Source organism: Lissotriton helveticus, chromosome 10 (genome assembly GCF_964261635.1).
Source record: "Lissotriton helveticus chromosome 10, aLisHel1.1, whole genome shotgun sequence".
In the NCBI taxonomy this organism is placed as follows: domain Eukaryota; kingdom Metazoa; phylum Chordata; class Amphibia; order Caudata; family Salamandridae; genus Lissotriton; species Lissotriton helveticus.
In genome coordinates, this window is record NC_136071.1 from 425,044,428 (window position 1) to 425,062,993 (window position 18,566).

The 18,566-nt window shown below is 43.1% G+C and overlaps 1 protein-coding gene across 5 annotated transcripts in view; it reads left to right on the forward strand.

The window, feature by feature from the left end:
* PPL (periplakin) overlaps positions 1–18,566 on the forward strand; it is a 465,062-nt gene that overhangs the window by 344,298 nt on the left and 102,198 nt on the right. For all 5 annotated transcript variants that reach the window (XM_078662907.1, XM_078662909.1, XM_078662905.1 and 2 more), the window contains 4 exons: positions 6,153–6,284; positions 11,500–11,541; positions 12,067–12,228; positions 15,123–15,230. In XM_078662907.1, the coding sequence (XP_078519033.1) occupies positions 6,153–6,284; positions 11,500–11,541; positions 12,067–12,228; positions 15,123–15,230 (444 nt within the window). The remainder of the gene's footprint in view (positions 1–6,152; positions 6,285–11,499; positions 11,542–12,066; positions 12,229–15,122; positions 15,231–18,566) is intronic.

The following is an 18,566-nucleotide window of genomic DNA, read 5'->3' on the forward strand; positions in this document are numbered from 1 at the left end:
AATGTGAGCAGGCTCCGGGTGATGTTACTTCGGAAGGTGCCCCCCTCCTCGTGTCTCGAGTCCTTGAGTTGGGAGGCGTGGGGCGGGGGTTGAACCCATGGGCGACTGTGGAGACAGACTGAGCAGAGTCCAGTTGCCAATCCCAGGTGCTCCGCCAACGTAGATCGAGTCCCGGATCAAACAGGGAGCCGAACAACCGGGAGGTACAGAAATGAGGCAAAGTTGTTTAAAAAACACAACCCAAGCAGAAAACCCACAATAAAGGATAAAAAAACTGCCTCACAAGAGGCCTTTACTGTAATCAGGGACAGAAACAGCCAGCCGAGGAATCCTGCCGTCCCCACCACTGCCGCTTTCCCTTCCGGCCTCCAACTCGGAAAGACAGCCCCAGCCACACAGGATCGTCGACTCCGTCAGCCGGACCCAGCCCGCTCCACCGCTACTCCAGACACGGCGAGGGAGGGCATAGCGCTGCACAGGCCAGCACCACCAGGCCCCGCAGGCAGAGAACAACGAGGGAGAGGACCTCCCACAAAGAATACAAACGAAGAACTTAAGAAGAAGACCGCAGCACCGCAAACGGCCAGCGCGTGGTTCGCGCGCCTCAACAGGTGAGACAAGAGAAAAACAGGAGGTTTGAGGGGGGGTGGGGGCTACTTATAGTCCCCGCATGATAAATCACGTGGTATGGGTGTCTGGTGAGGCAGGGATGCCTCAATGCATAAGGAATGGAAACGAGGGAGGGACGAGGAGGTAATTAGCATTCACGTTCTCAAGAATAAAAGAAACCGGACTTGGTTTCAGAAAATCTGATAAGTCGATACGTCCACCCTCTTAGTTTTGGCTGTAGAATATAGAACGGCGTCACCCAACATAAAAGGTGCCCATGCACCTGCGCCAAAATCCAGCCACTTACGGTATTTTTGTCTAAACTCCATCAACAAACCTAACTCTGCCTCTGGAAAACCTTGGTGAAGCATTTAATTGGGATGTATACACATTGCAACGCATGCTTTTACTTCGCATGCTTTTACAACGCGGTTTTTACAACGCATACCATTACAACGCAGAGTGCTTTTAGGCGCTGGAGAGTGAATTGTTTAATTTACTATTCCAACTCCAGTCCCCGTGGATAGTAGGGAAGGTGTTGGATAGTACATTAAACATATTCCCTATCCTAGAGCGCCCCCCAGCGCAATGCGTTGTAATGGTTTGCGTTGTAAAAGTTGTGTTGTAAAGGCACTGCGTGGTAAAAGTTGGGTTGTAAAGGATGTATACCATTTAATTGAAGAGACAAATATTTAGTTCTCTTTATTCAACACGTCGCGTTTAGAAGTGGTCTAGGACTACAAACCGTGCCAGTCTAGGAGGTTGTCTCTATTTGCTGCTCAGAATATGACAATTCCAGAATGCAAGGGTGCACTTGCTTTGCACCTTAACTGGTATGGTTATGTCGGCGCAGCTTGATAACCGTCTTATAATTGGCTCCCTGTGAAAGAGCACGTCCAATTTAATTTGCTCTGTTTAGTACACAATACTTTTTTTGTGGAAATCTTCATTTAGCAACGCTTCAAAAGATGCAAACTACCCCGAATTCTGTGCTTAACAAATCAGCTTCGGCTCCAGACCTCTACATTTACAGTTTACATGGGGTGGTCCTGCATTGTCTATTAATGCCCGCTGTCTTTACACCGTCTACACGGGGTGGTCATGCATTGTCTATTAATGCCCGCTGTCTTTACACCGTCTACACGGGGTGGTTATGCATTGTCTTATTAGTGTGGTAAAACTGTGGAATGGACTTCCTCTGCCCCTGAAAGAAGTATTAGAGCCCAATCATTTCAGCCGCAAACTTTAAAAACATCTATTTCCGCACTCTTAATTGGAGCTCTACTGATCACAGTCACTTTATCTCTACTCTTTTCATATGTGCCTTAGCGCCAAGAGACTGCTCTACAGCAGAACAGGTATATGCAGAAGCTATTGTCATAGCATTTATTTTCCCTTCCATGTAATCGAATGAGAACGAAACAGTGCCTGTGTGTCCTGTCTGTATAGTAACAGTCAGTATTATAATCCTAAATTATTTCATTGCGAAAACCAATTATTTTTCTTCCTTGTGTACTTGGGAGTTCTGGTAGACATCCACATTTTGAAAAGCTTTGGCACACTTTGCAGTTGTCACAGCCAGAATAATAAATGTGCACAATGTTTGTCTTTCCAGACGTAAAAATAAATAGACAGTGTTGTATTAGTTATGATCTCAGACACCACAATTTTAGTTTAGGCCAATAATGGGCCTATTTCCTCTGATAGCCCGACAGAGTAGGGGCCCTAGTAGAAGGACTTTACATCATTTACTCTATTTAGTATGGACGGTGTGAAGTATTTTGTTCCTGTCCATCAGCACCAGGAAAAATCGGGAGGTAAGGGACAAGAAAAAACAGAACAATAATGATTCTCACACCCGAGGGGAAAACTCCCAGGGTGTCTGGGCCATTCGTTTTTTGTTTTTAAAACGCAATCTCCTGCTTTAGGAGTTTATTTTTTAGAAGAAATTTGTTTTGGAAAACTTTGACAGCCGACCATCTTGGATGACCGACCGTCCATCACATTTTTCCTACATTGACAGGAACTGCCATAAAGGCGCTTCCTGTCAATGTAGAGAGTTGTCTGCAGGGTCAGCTGAAAACTCTAAATTTGGCGGGTGAGGTCCCTCAGGATGACAAAGGAATTGATTATCATGCCACAGCTGGTATTAGTGTAAAAATGTCATACTGACCCTATTGTCTGCAGAGTGATGTTAGCCTTTTGCCATTGGCTTGACTTGGAAAGAGTACAACCCAAGCTCCTCTGCATCCTCATTTCCTACCATCAACAACAACGAATGGGGTTTTCCTATTGCTAAGGTTCCATGTCTCAATATATGTGCTTCCTTCTGATGCTTCAATGATGATTGATTGCTGAAAATAAATAGTTTTTTCTTAATGATTGTCAGGCACGATTCCTCACTCCATAAATCTCCACGCCCAACTCCCTGCACATAACTCAAGCCCTTAGCAATTACAGGCGTTCACTTCCTATTTGCAGATTATCTGCCGGCTCCCTGTCGGAGTAAAACCTTACCCTTAACTTGAGGTAGAACACCTTAGAGAACATCCACCCATTGCAAAATGGTGTGTAGCGGTATGATTATGTTCATTTTACCTCTTGCGCAGCTCTGTGAGTTGCCCCATTCACTCCTCATCATTTTGAAATCCGATATCTGCTACTGTGAGCAACTTTCACAGAATACTCCCTCAGCTCAGCAGTCAACCTCTTGATAGAATGTTCAATGAGTCACGAGTAAGGTTTTCAGCTTTATTCAGGCAATCTCTTCAGCAGTATTTATGGACCACAATTCAATGAGCTTTAGCTGACTGAATTGTGATTAATAAATACAGCTAAACGTACCCGGCAAACCCAACACACTCGTCATCTCACACTGCCTAGTGATTTAGATGATTCCCTCCCCCCAAGTACCCTCCACTCAAACTCTCACCCTAAGATTTAACCCTTCCTTTAAAACCAGCCAGACATCTTCCCCAGTTGCTTATTACCTCTGTGCACTACAACCACTGTTACTTGGACAAAGCATGTCATCATCACTGTGAGGACTAATAGGACCGCAATGCATTTTATTGTGTACTCTTTCATCATCTACCTTCTTTATCGTATACTGGTTTTTGTTACCAAGCATTGAAAAAGACTCATGTACTACAACTGATGCAAATTAGTCAGAATTTTTAGTTCAGAATAGATAGCAGGCTGATACGTATAATGATAATACAATCTGTGAGTGTACCCGGCATAATAAAGTTAAAACAGACTGTAAGGGATAGTAAGGATTTTCCTTGAAATTTCATACAAGAGCTACCAGTGGAGATGATCGTTGATAGAGTAACTGTTTAAGAATTTGAGTAGTTGATTGGAAGAATAGCACACGTTGGAATAATTCACCTATACTGTGTTATTTGGCCACAATCTAGTGATTGCCTTTATCATTGCCTTCCAGATTTGGTGCTATATGTATCATTCCAAATTCCAATTGCAAAAGCCGAATTTCGCAGAATTTTGGCGTTTGCGATTGCAATTGGGCTCAGTGGTATGTATGAAAGAAAAACTGCCTCGCAAAATAAGGAATCGCAAAATTTGCGATTCCCTATTTTGCGATTGCATTTAAGGAATTGCAAATTGCTATTCCTTAAATGCAATGTAAGAAACACAGAAAAAGTGCAATTTGGCCTTAAGGAATCGCAAATTTGCGATTTCTCTGAAAAATGCACTTTTTTTGTATTTTTCAAAGTGCCATGTGGTGCACATACATACCCTTAGGGCATGTATATGCGCCACATGTGCACACATGCACATTTCAGGGGTGCAACAGAGTATCCTTTTGACACCCTTGCACCTTTGAAATTGCATTCTCAATTTGCGATTCTCAAATTGAGAATGGCAAATTGAGAATGTCTTCCCATTCATTCCTATGGGCCTCTAGGCCCATAGGAATAAATGGGGAGGTATGGGGAGGTATTCCTTAATTGCGGATCGCAATTGCAATTCACAATTGTATGTAGGATTCGCAAAAATTATTTGCAAATCCTAAATACTAACAGCCTGATTCATCAAGCTTAATTGCGCTAGCAAAGGGCCAGATTCTGAGAATCTGGCCCTTTGCGAGTGCAATTTTAGCATTTGGGATTCAACATCCCAAATGCAAAATTCGCTATTAAAGAATTCGCATATTTGCGAGGAATTGCATTTAAGGAATCTCTATTTGAGATTCCTTAAATGCAATTCATGAACCATTTTAAAATACCGAAATCGCTATTTTGGTCAAACCTCGTGGTAAATAGCGAAAACTTAGAAAAATGCATTTAAATGCATTTTTCTAAGTTGCATGTTACACACACACATGTCCTTTGGACATGTGTGTGCGCAACACCAATGTAGATTACATTTCAGGGGTGCTACAGGGTGTCCTTTGGACACCCCTGGCACCCTTGAAATCGCTATCTTATTTGCGATTAGCAAATTGCTATTCGCAAATAAGGAATAACTCCCCATTCATTCCTATGAGCCTTTAGGCCCATAGGAATGAATGGGGAGTTATTCCTTATTTGCGATTAGCAATTTGCTAATCGCAAATAAGGAATGTGTAGGAATCGCATTTCTTTATGCAATTTCTACATGAATCCCGTTTTGCAAGTCCTTAATAGCGATTCCTTATGAATCGCTATTAGGGGCTCGCAAAACGGGAGAATGATGAATCAGGCTGATAGTGTTTTGCAATTCTGAAATAGCGATTCGCAAAAAATCCCAATTCGAGATTCGCAAAATCAGAGTTTGATACATATGGCCCTTGGTGTCTGAGGACCCAACATATAATTCCCTGTGGCAGTCGTTGTGTGGCATTGCTCATCAAGGGTGTGATGTTCTAGTTGTGTGACCGATGATCGTCTTGCACTTTCATGAATATTGTGCTCTTGAACTTGGTAGTCTACCAAGTATGTGACTGGCATTCCGTTGGGAGGTCTGCAGCTGATGTTTTAAGGAGGGCAATTCTTGTGATGTAATTGATTTTAGTATGTATTGTCTAATGATAATGCATCTGTTGTTGGTGAGGGTGGTTCTCTAGTGATTTGGTTTGGGTACAAATGTATGGTCTTCTGGTGAAGTAGCCGTGTGGTGTATTGTTGTTGTGGCTTGAGTTAGTCATAACATTTACTGACAGTGCGCAAGCTTCTGTTCTTATGCAGATTTCAGTGCACAGCACTGGTGGTATTGAGGGATGAACTTATGCTGCAGTTTCCCTTTTTGACTACGAATGTTGGGCTGAATTATAAGTTCTGGTTCATTATGACTGTCTTCTTTAGCGACTGGATAATGGTGATCTAATTTCTGATTTTATAATTCATGGGAGTGATAGACCGGGATGGGGCAGTGAGGTGCAAAAAGTGAGATAAATGTGTGTTGAATTTACTGAAAAAACTTTTGATGAAGCTCACTATTAATGTATGTATATATGGTAGGCTGAACCACATTTCTGTTTTTAAAAAATTGGGTAATGACTTCAGTTCCTTAACTATCCTACGCTTTGTTCTCCATTGCAGATGGCACTCAGCAGCAAGGGCTTTTCCAATGATCTCCCCTCAGTCGACAGACAAGTTGAAGAACATAATCTTTTCCAGAAAGAGGTGGAGACCATCGGAGATCACATCAACAAAGAAAGAGAAAGCGACCCAGTATGTTCCCTCTACTTTTCTTTTCTCAGCATTTTATACTGCGCTTCTCAACTTAAACCCTGCTCTCTATCCTGATATTGGATCCGCCCGCTTTTTCCCTGTGTCTCTATGCCAAAGCCTCATTCTAATATCCCAATTTTTCAGGAAGCTAATACCCTTCCTAGTAATACAGAAATTGTTTGTAGAATTTACTTGGTTGGGCAATACCTCTGCTTTATGAGTTTCACGTCTTATAATGGTGGATAGCACAGCCAACCCAATTTACAAGCTGCATTTTGCAGTACACCAAGTAGTATTATGGTAATACTACTTACTTACTACAAGATACAATTTCAAATCTACAAGTGTAGTTCTCTACCTATATCTGTCTTATCTTTTCTTTGGGAGAGCCTCACATACGTAAGCTCCCTACCTAGTAATGAATGTTGGCAGGACCGTGGTGGGTTTAGGGCGGTATAAGGAGGGCTTTAGCCAGGTTAAATGAGGGGTTTAGGGAGGGACAGACACGCACACAGAAAAGAGTAAGACAATTTCCATTCACAAGCTACATTTCTAAAGTTACTCCAGCTGAAATGGACCCAAAACAGTAGCAAACGTACTGCAGCTCAGACCTGTAGTAAGTTCAGCACCACACATGACCAGTTACTGGTACTGCAGCATCCACACAAAGAAGGCAGAGACTTCAAACTTATCCTAATAGGAAATAATGCTAAAATGAATTTGTTCAAGCTTTTAAAAATATATATGTATCTAATCAATACATATATGTGCATATATGTATGTGTGTGTGTATGTGTATATATATATATATATATATATATATATTATATCTTCCAATATCAATATTTTTTCGAAAAAAACAGATAAGTCTTCTGCACTTGTTTGAAGGTGAATTCAGATATGTATTCACACAATAGGAAAACAAAAAGCTTGTCACGTTTTGGTGTAATGTAGCTTTGTTCATGGGATGTTGACATCAAAGTGTGCAGTTCTTATGTGCCACATTGTGAATGCCTCATACACCGCATGTCCCTCAGATTCTGGGAATTGTAGTCCCTTCCGTGTTATTCAAAAGTGCTCGTACTTGATGCGGAGAACGTACATTAAAAAGTTGAGCCAAAAAGTCCATAAATGTTTGGATGCTTATTATTCATATTCTGAAAGATAATGCATTTATATTTTTGTGAAGACATTTCTCAACTGAGTTTTCCTATATGTTCCTCTTTTCATTTTTTAATTATCATTCAGAATCCATTTGTCGATTGTCTGTTTTGTTATTTTCTTACAGTTCTTGTGTGTTATGCTTCTAAGTGTCTACTATCTGTACTTGCCTCCAGGCATTAGAAATAAATAAAAGATTTGGATAGTAAAACACTGAAAAAATCAAGGCTTTCGAATAAATTGAGTGACAGACACATAGCAGTGAAAATAAAACATGAAAATAATAGAAACAACATATTCAAGGGTATGAAGATGATATGTAAGAAGAATCAAGGTAAAAATGGTAAATGCCCTGAACCTCATAGGGAGAAGAAACCCTAACCAGATTTCTTAAAAGAAATATCAATAATCAGGTAACAAAAAGCAACGGTTTAAGGTGGCTAACCTATTCCATCATAAAGTCAGAGAATGGTATCATGTCATAAAGGCTCTAAATTAGGAAGCTGCTACATTCCTACCATTTAGATTGAGAAACGTATATTCCCACCCATAATGCTACATGAAGCACGGAAGTGGACCTTTGTCCAACACTTGTGGGACTGCTTACTGAAAATAAATAAACTCCAGAGAACTGTAAGAAAATAAATAGTCAAACAGACAATTGACAAATGGATTTTGAATGGTAGCAGAAAAAGAAATCCTAAAATTGGAACATATGGGAAAATGTGATAGAGGGAATATGTTACGTACCCTGTAAGCATCTGTTCGTAGCATGTAGTGTTATAGATTCATATGCTTAGCATACTCCTGACATCTATTGTCTCCTGTAATCTAATGTTCGGCGCAGACGTTTGCAACTTGATTTCCTTTAAGAAGTCTTTCAAATCACAAGTATGGTCTGTATTGCGGTTCGTCATCGGCTCCTTTGTTAGACTATTTTTTGGGTCATTGCGTGAGCTTTGGATAGGAGCGGCAGAGTGACACCAAGGATGGACATGCAAGTAAAGTTTAGAAAAGTCTGAGTGTTTCAGTATAGAGGTGTGTACGGACGCTGTCAGCGTCCATGGAGGAGAGTACGTGCATATGAATCTACGTCACTACATGTGATGAATAAATGCTTACAGGGTAAGTAACATATTCCATTTGTGCAATGTGTTGGCCAAGATTCAAATGCTTTACATCAAATGTAAAGCAGTGCTCCCAAAAAGCTGTAGCTATGTAATAGTTGATGTAGATGTTTGAAAAAGCGTTCTTAATACAGCTTGACCCGTTCTAGTTTGTTGGTTAGTTAAGGCATCAACACGGTAGTGTTTTGTGTGTGGTTTATTCCGTGTAGCTGCTTTACAGATATCTGCTAGTGGAAAATTTCCTAGGAAAGCTAAAGAGGCTCCATTTGTACCTGTAGAGTGAGCTCTTGGAGTTGCAGGTAGCAATTGCTTAGCTTTGTGGTAGCAAGTTTATATACATTTTCCTATCCATCTTGCAATTCCTGCTTTAGAGATAGGTAGTACGACAGTCATTAGGCTGAAGACTTTATTTACTAAAGCCTTATTTCGAAGCTGGCATTATCACACCAGTTTCTCAAACTAAGTTCATCTGTTCATCATACATAGAATATCAATGAATGCCCTGATCTCACCGGTGTCTGCAGGTGTTACGGGCAGTCTGGTTTGCAGGCCAGACTCCAGGACAGGCCGTGGTCCATGCCTCAGCCGCCATCTGAGTCATGGAAGGTGGTTGTCGCTCCTGCCTCATCGGTGCCACTGTTCCTCAGGGATGTCGCCTAGTGTTTTGGGCAGTGGTGCCAAACCTTTACCCTTTGATCCCCTTACCCCTAAACCCCTCCACACCCTTAACCCCAACAACTGCCCCCTTCCCTTAGCCCTAAAACCCTCCTTCCCTTAGCCCTAAAACCACCCCTCTCCTTAACCTAAAACCGCCCCTTCCCTTAGCCTAAACCCGCCCCTTCTCTTAACCTAAAACCGACCCTTCTCTTTACCTAAAAACGTGCCTTCCCTTAACCTAAACTCCCCCTTCCCTTAACCCAAACCCACCCTTTTCCTCAACCTAAAACTACCCCTCCCTTTACCCTAAAGCCTTCCCTCCTCTTAACCTAAATCCACCCCTCCCCTTAAACTAAAAGTACCCCTCCCCTTAACCTAACTCCAACCCTCCCCTTAACCTAAGACTGCCCCTTCCCGTAACCTAAAACAGCCCCTTCCCTTAGCCCTAAACCCACCCCTTCGTGCTAGTCAACGGTTCGACGTAATGACTCCGTTGTGAAGGCGCTTTAGTTTTAAAGGCTTTGGTAACAAAGCCTTTGTTAAAAAGAACGTTTCCTGTGGCTGGCTAACAGCTGCGGTTTCATCATTATGATTATGCTAGTGCTGCCCTTAATGCAGACCTTGGTAGCCGGCTAATCCTAAAACAGTTAATAACTGGTTTTTAAGATTGGATTTTGAAACGCTTACCATTCCTATGATGCCACAAATTACATATTAAAAATATACCATTAATTCCGGTTACCATTTTGACGTAAAGCTGATCGTAGCATATCATGCAATGATCCTGTACCTGCCTTTTTAATCACGTTTGTGATCATCGTTATAACAGAAACAGGCTAGTCCTGACCAGACTTATATGGAAAGGAAGCATCAAGTGTTACATTTTTAGCAATCAAATCTAGAGGTGTTGGGTGATTTCTTACATTACCCACGGAAGGTATATCTGAAACAGATCCTGTTTTAATCTGTAGAAGGACCTAGTCAATGAAACTTTCGGGTATGATGTGCATCCCCATTAAGAGTGGAGGTAAAGCACAGCCCCAAATATTGGTAGGCCTTTACACCTTCAGTGGCCACTTTGTCTACATAAACCAGGCATGTGTTGTCTTTTATCTGTCAACAAACATAATTTGGGTATTCGTTAGAATGAAGCATTCGTCATTTATAATGTTGTCCTTCCTAAAGCGAATCTCCTCCGTGGTCCCAGCGGTGTACGGTCACATACAGCCAGATCATCAAGATACACCAAGGAGCCCATCAGGGACATATACAAGTGGGAGGAATGAATTAAACATATCAAACTCTTAATGCACATGAGAAACCTGCAAATGAAAGCTTGTGGGAGCGAGGACACAGACTAGATTGAGGTGATTATGAGCAATGATAAGTACCGAAGCACACACAAGATGTCAGTTCAATAAAGGTTTTTGTAAAAAAGTAGTCAAAAATACAAAGTCCATCAAGATCTTTCTTCTTTTTTTGTGAATTATTTATTCCATTTGTTGATTCCCACGATAGCTGGTATGTACAATCAGAAGCAGCCGACACGTGTTTCGTCCGTTGGACTTTTTCAAGTCTGCAGCACATATGCATACATATCAGTGTATGACAACCTATCATAAAGAATTTGGAGATGGTGTTAATGGGTAACAAAACCCATATAATAGTGATAAGGTCAGGAGAGATAATCTAAAACACTAGTTAAAATTGTATAATAATGTATTGGAACGTGTCATCTATGAAAAAGTAAAAGAAGTGAGTCAAGTTGTTGGTATAAGTCAAGCGATAGTAACCTCTTGTAAGGGACCAACCGAGTAGCAGTAGTAAAAGTGGTAGAATAGTGACCGGAGTGTCACGTCCATTACTCTCTGTGAGAGAGAACCACCGTTTAGAAGTTACTTGGTGTGCATGCGAGAATACAGGAAAGTCGGTAAGAAAGTACTAGGAATTGAAAAGGTAAAAGAGGCAAAACATGTACCTGAATGTCCCATGGTAAGGAAAATATCCAAGGTAGTACCAAGCACACAACGGAAATCTCAAACAATATATATATGTTTATGCTAAGGGGACGTCAACTACTGAATAGAATATATATGACATAATGTAGTAATAACTTCCCCAAGCAAAAGCGACCTCCTTATACGAATGTTGAGAAGAAAATGTGTGGAGAAATGCCTGTAGGATTGAGGTGATTGCCAGCTTTTGTAGTCATGGAGCAGAATGAAAGTAAATAATCAACAACAATAATGTTGGTGTTTTGTTTTTATTAGGATTACATCAGTGGCCTGCAGGTGAAATACAACAAACTACTGGTAAGGCCTGCTTGTTTTCATTACTCTACTTTTCCGATGCCTTTGCAGACGTGTGGGCTGGGGCAGAGACAGAAGTGACGCAACATGTTGAAGGGGTTCTGGTCAAAAGGGAGCCACTGTGGGCTAGATGGACCCACACACACAGGGAACGCATGTTTCTCAATGATATATTGAAAAGCCCCCTCGTAAGGCAGAGTGCAAGCAGAACGTGAGTGATGCTAAATAGTCACTCAGAAATAAATATATGCCAGTCTGAGAAAACCATACGTGTTTAGCATCCATAGTGGAAGGTGAGAGAGAGTGAGTGAGTGTCATTGATTTTGTTTGTGTGTGTGAGAGAGAGCGAGCGAGGGAGGGAGAAGGGTAGGCTATGTGATATTTAACGTTTTTAGTACAGAGGAAGCATATGGGTATCTCCCTCAGAGCGGTAAAGTCCCTCTGAGGCTCTTGAATAAAGATGGAACGACTGTACTTTGGCTGTACAGAAGGGTAGTGCTGACATGTGCTCTCTTCCTCACCATGCAGACAGGCTCCCAGCAGCGGCAGAAGGACCTCAACTCCCTGCAAGATTACATGCAGCGCTGCACCAATGAGCTCTACTGGCTGGACCAGCAGGAGAAGGACCGCATGCAGTACGACTGGAGCGACCGCAACCTGGACTACCCCAGCCGGAGGCGGCAGTATGAGGTATGGGGCCACTGCCTGTGATCATCCCAGTTCAAAGAGGCAGACATATTAGGATACTTACATTTATGTACAGAAACAGGCTGTTGCACATGAACATGTTACTATGGAAAAAGAATCGCACTGGGCAGAAGTGCTACTGATACATGTGTACAATCAGCTATAACACAGATATGCGAACAAGGGAAAAATTAATCTAAACACACATGGTGTACAAAAAATAGATATCTTGTTTATTATTTTTATAAAAGATTTTTTGTTTACTTTTATGTTTCACTGGTTTGTCATTACTTTCAAAAAAAAAATTAAAAACTACATTACACACAATAAATCATTGATAAAGTTAATCAGAGACAAAGCATTGCTTAAATCTCCCTATGATTTGATGTGACAGTTTGTATAATGAGGTATGACCACAAAACAAATGGGAAAATCAAACAGAGAAAAGAACAATAATATGATGACAATGACAACAGAGTATCAGCAGATCCTGGGATGTGAAATTGGAGATAGATGCTGATATCCAAAATTCATATAGAGAAAACACCGGTTGAAAGACATAGATGTCACCAACGCGTTTCAGTCATGGACCTTCCTCAGGGTGAATCTACCAGTGGCATACTAGACTTCTCTGTGTAGAACACTATCATATGATGGGTTCTGTGATTACTGGTACTGTTATCCACTTTCAGAATAATGCTCCCAATCGAAGATATTATGCCTTCGTGTTTTGGTGTTTTTGGGCAGGATTAAAGAGCAACAGAATCACGTCTTTTAAAAAAAAAATGCATACAAGCATGGAAATGAAAACCTCTCAGTTTAATGAGTGAGATCACCGGGGGATAACCGGCGAGCTCAATAAGCCAGGGTCTCTGGACAAAACGGAGTTTAGGTGGTAATCAAGGATTTGGTACAGGTCAGGATAATGCCTGATTTAAAAGCAACGAAAACGTTGTCTCAGAGACCCGGGGCAATGATATCTCATTTGGCAGTGAGCCATTTGGGATATCATTGCCCCGGGTCTCTGAGACAACGTTTTCGTTGCCTTTAAATCAGGCATTATCCTGACCTGTACCAAATCCTTGATTACCACCTAAACTCCGTTTTGTCCAGACACCCTGGCTTATTGAGCTCGCCGGTTATCCCCAGGTGATCTCACTCATTAAACTGAGAGGTTTTCATTTCCATGCTTGTATGCATTTTTTTTAAAAAGACGTGATTCTGTTGCTCTTCAATCCTGCCCAAAAAACACCAAAACACGAAGGCACAATATCTTCGATTGGGAGCATTATTCTGAAAGTGGATAACAGTACCAGTAATTACAGAACCCATCATATGATAGTGTTCTACACAGAGAAGTCTAGTATGCCACTGGTAAATTCACCCTGAGGAAGGTCCATGACTGAAACGCGTTGGTGACATCTATGTCTTTCAACCGGTGTTTTCTCTATATGAATTTTGGATATCAGCATCTATCTCCAATTTCACATCCCAGGATCTGCTGATACTCTGTTGTCATTGTCATCATATTATTGTTCTTTTCTCTGTTTGATTTTCCCATTTGTTTTGTGGTCATACCTCATTATACAAACTGTCACATCAAATCATAGGGAGATTTAAGCAATGCTTTGTCTCTGATTAACTTTATCAATGATTTATTGTGTGTAATGTAGTTTAAAAATATTTTTTTGAAAGTAATGACCAACCAGTGAAACATAAAAGTAAACAAAAAATCTTTTATAAAAATAATAAACAAGATATATATTTTTTGTACACCATGTGTGTCTAGATTAATTTTTCCCTTGTTCGCATATCTGTGTTATAGCTGACTGTACACATGTATCAGTAGCACTTCTGCCCAGTGCGATTATTTTTCCATAGTAGCTTTTTCCTTGTTAGGGTATTATGCTTCATTACAGGGGCCCCGTCCTTTTTCCAGTAAGTACATGAACATGTTTCCACCTCTTTTTCCGTGGTCACACGTGGACTGAGCTGGAACATTCCAATCGAGATGCCTGCTCATAAACTGGAGTGAGCAAAGCAAAGACAAGGAGATGATGGACGGAGCACTGAAACTTCTCAGCCACTCACCCCCAGTCACAGATCTGGATTGAATCCATCATCGTTCTTTAGCTCACTGCGCCACCCCAGCTCAGACCCAACCATATGCAAATCAGTCTTGACCCTGTTCCATATGGGAACAGTCCAGCCTGAACTGCAAACCTAGGTCTTCCCTGGACCAGAAACAAGCATCTTTTTGGGACCGGTTTCAGGAGTTAGCAGGTCAACGTTGGCTCACCCAACATCCTCTGCTCAGGTTGCCACCCACAACTAGTTCCACAGAGCTCGAGAACTCGGATGAATGTTTTTTCAGAATGCTCTTTCCCGCCTCTACCCTTGTCATGACTGGAGGGTATGTGGTCATTAGGCCTGCTAAGCTGCTACTCATAAACCTAGGCCGGGTGTGGCAAATGGCTGCCTACTCTCTTTCTAAGGGCCTCGGCTCCCCGGTCAGATCACCCTCATGCTCTTCTGCTTAGACTGGACACCTGCACCTATTCACCCTGCCCTGTAGAGAGTTAGTCATGTCTCTCCGTCTCCCTTTCTCTCCTCTGCCACTAACACAGGTCAGACAGTCTATAGCATTGCCTGCCTGACTGTATGAAACCCTATGTGCACAGGGTCTGTGAGGGCATTGTTCCTCATCTGTGCCAGTGACTTTGGAAAATATATCAGATTCTCCTTTCCATCTCTCCCACGTCTATATCTCTCTCATACCGATCCACTTTTTCTTTTTTGGACGAAAATCTTCTGAGTTATGTTTTATGTTCAGAGCGAAAGATCATGTTGAATTCACTTTTAGCTAAACAGATGTCTTCATTCCGTCTTATTTTTAGAATTTCATCAACCGAAGTTTAGAAGCCAAAGAAGAAAGTGTGAACCAACTGCACGTCGAAGGAGAAAAACTGGTGGCATCTGGTCACCCTGGCAACAATGCAATTGAGGTAACAGATCAACTGAGCTATGCACTGCGATCCCTTGGAAACTTGTATCTCATATTTCCTCCAACCCAAGATTTATAAAAGGGAGGCTCAAATGCTCAACAGTGACTGTTACAGCATTTATGCATTTACTGCCAATGTTACGATCCCTTTTTACTTATCAAAAGCTTCATTCCCGTTTGCTTCTTTCAAAATGTTGTATTTATGCCATATTTTCATGTATCATTTGACTCTTGTATAGAGCATACTTTGTACCGAGTCCAGGCCTTGGGGGGATACTGGCGACAGTGATTGACCGAGAGCTCTAAACTGAGACTGAAGGCAGTGGGGGGTTCTCACAGTGCCAGGGTGTGTATACTGCATTCACATCCAGTCGCTGGCCTCTCTGCAGAGCACACATTCAAAACCCGGACTATATGTAAACCAGACAGCATCGCACAGGACCCCGCGACCAAGGAGCAGGCTTAACTTGATTCTCTTTCTGTCCTCTGATTATGTAATCATCTACTTTTGCAAGGTATACGTTAAAAACAGTGTCAACATTTCAGCCTAATGAACCAGCAATTACACAGATTTCAGTAGGACGGAATGTATTGAACTATTTGAACAAGTAGGTTATGCTGTATCATTTCACTCAGTGTCCATGGAGCCTTTGCCCCGTGGCTTACACACCTTTTCATTCAAGACCTAAGCTAGATACCTAAACACTATTTGACGCATGCCCATGAACCCTTTCACCCATGACTCTGTAACCTTCAAGTCATTACTCGTGCAACACTTAGCCCTGGACTCATGCAGCCTTTGAGTCAAGACTGATGCTATGTGTGAGAAGTTGGCCTGGTAGGGGATGTTTCCAATTCTGGAACCACCTACTACCTGACCAAACAATCCCTTATGGTGTCTGGTTGTAAGTCAACCTTATTAGACAAGCTATCCTAGGGGTAGCATGGACTAAGCAGCCTAAAGGCTTAACTTAAGAGGTCGTGTTAAGCGAGCTGTTTTACCACATACAATCCTGTAATACCAAATGAAAGGACACCACACAAGTATATATTATAAAAATATATGTGTTTATTACTAAAAACAATCCCCAGTATTCTTTATGAATAAAGGGGCACAAGCGTTAAATCAAAAGCACTGTTTAAACATACAAGTTGCACAATTATGGATGAGGGCGGGTGGCCACTCAAACCATATACTAAACAAGTGGTATAAGAAAGGCCACTCGAACAGTGGTTAGGCCTAGGGCCTAGGGAATCGCTGGGAGCAGTCAGGACAAGCAATGCTGAAGTCGGGAATGGCCCTCGGGATTCGGGAGATGTGCGGAAAGCGCACGCATGCACCAATGTTAACCAATGGTGCGTAAAAGTCATAGAGTTAAAGTTTAAGGACACTTCCGCTGAACCTAGAGGAACAAAACTTAACACACAGACCCTAGAGGTGTGCACCAGTGTGGGAACACCGGCGGAGCAAAGTTACCTCACCCACAGGAAGTGGGTGCACAGGGTCGAAGTGGCGTCGGGTTTTGACACGCAGGCTCTTGGTGCTTGAAGCTGAAAGGGCTGCAGGCGGGTTAAAGATGAAGTGTCCGGTGGAGTCCAAGGGTGGACTCAAGTTGTAGAGTACCTGAAAGCAGAGGGGACAGAGTCTGGGTCACTCAGCAGTGACCAGGGTGGAACCAGGACGGAACCAGGCAATGTCGGGCGCAATCAGGTGGTCGTCGAGGAGCTTCTCTCCGCTGTCACGTGGGCTCTGGGGCATCTGCGACGTCCAGGAGCAGGTCACGATCTGTCCCACGCAGGCTCTCACCGTCGGTGCAGTCGGCTTCAAGTTTGGAGCAAACAAGCCTTGGCAAGAGCAATCCACGCGGGATCGGAAGATTGCTTCTCACTCGGACCAGGAAGGTCAGAGTCGGGGCTCCTTTTCAGGGGAGCTGGTGTGGATCTGGAGCAACCAGATTCACGAGTCTTCTTAGGTAGTTCGTCGGCACAGGGACCACTAGCCAGCTGGCAAGTGATCGGGCCAACGCGTTGAGCCAAATAGAGCCAAAGGGCCCCACGCAGCACTCGTCGAGTGTGGAGGGCTGAACTTCGGCTCAGGAGCAGCTCAGGGTGGGGGCTTCTCAAACCCCGGTGCACAGCTTCGAGGGTCACTCGTGGGCTGCACGGTCAGCGTCTCGTGGTCAATTCAAGATGGCGTGCCCCACGCTTCCGGTCGCCTCCACGGGTCCGAGCTCTGCAGGGACTGTGGATCGGGCTGTTGGAAGGCAGGCAAGCTTGATCTCGTCGATCTCAGTCGCTCGAGTTCCGGCGGGAACTGCAACTAAGTAGACGTCGAGGGCTGGATGGTGCCTGCTGCTGCAGGGTGGTCACTCCTTCACCACAAGGGAGATTCTTCGGGCTTCCACGTTGAGATGGAGGTCCAAGGGTCCAGAGTTTCGTTTCTAATGTTTCTTCCAGGAAATCTGATGTGCATTGGCACTGCTCCCACTCTTATTCCAATCTGGGGGGCGTGATTACCTGCTAGGTCCCTCCCTATGGGTGGGACCCAGGAAGGGGGTGGATACACCCCTTTCCTTTGATCCAGGCCGCCCTGGCACGAGGGCTGGAGTGCCCCAGAACCGGTTTGGCCGGATTATGCAAGGGGCAGCCTTGTGCGCCCCAGGCAGTGTCTGGTTTCTTTCAAACCTCCCTGCTACAATCCACTATCTCCTGTCTGGAGGGTGGTGACACCCTCCTGTGACAGGAAACCCTTTGTCCAGGCCCCATCTGCTGAGTTTCGGTCAACTGCAGGGGTCCAGACATATGTCTGTGGCAGAGGCATCCATTTTGTGGATCTTAAGGTCTTTGGAGAAATTAACCGCATTTAGTAAAGGAACATGTCTTACCCCTCTAGAGGGGTGGAATGCCATCCCCGTCGCCAGAACTGGCGAGGGGATGGTATTCCAAATCGTATGACACCTTACACGACATGTTTTGATAAAGCCAAACCAAAGTTGCTATTTAACCGCGAGGATTATAAGGTACTTAAGAGTATATGGTATGGCATTATCCTGAAACAGCTTAGGGGGTTGTTCCCGACAGCTGCAGACAGGCTCAGCTCATGCTAGAGCTCCATCTCACATGAAACCACGCACTCTGCCTCCAGGATTGGTGAGGCCTTCCATAGGAGTGGCTCACAGGTTAATATGTGTCCAGATATAGGTTTAGATATAGGTATACTATATCTAAGCAAGGGGTGATTACACCACCTTACCCCAGCTGAGTGATCAGCCAGTTGTGTCAATTTAAGAACCAGCCAGGGGTGGCAAAAGATATGCTGCAGCCCCTGGTAGGCCTT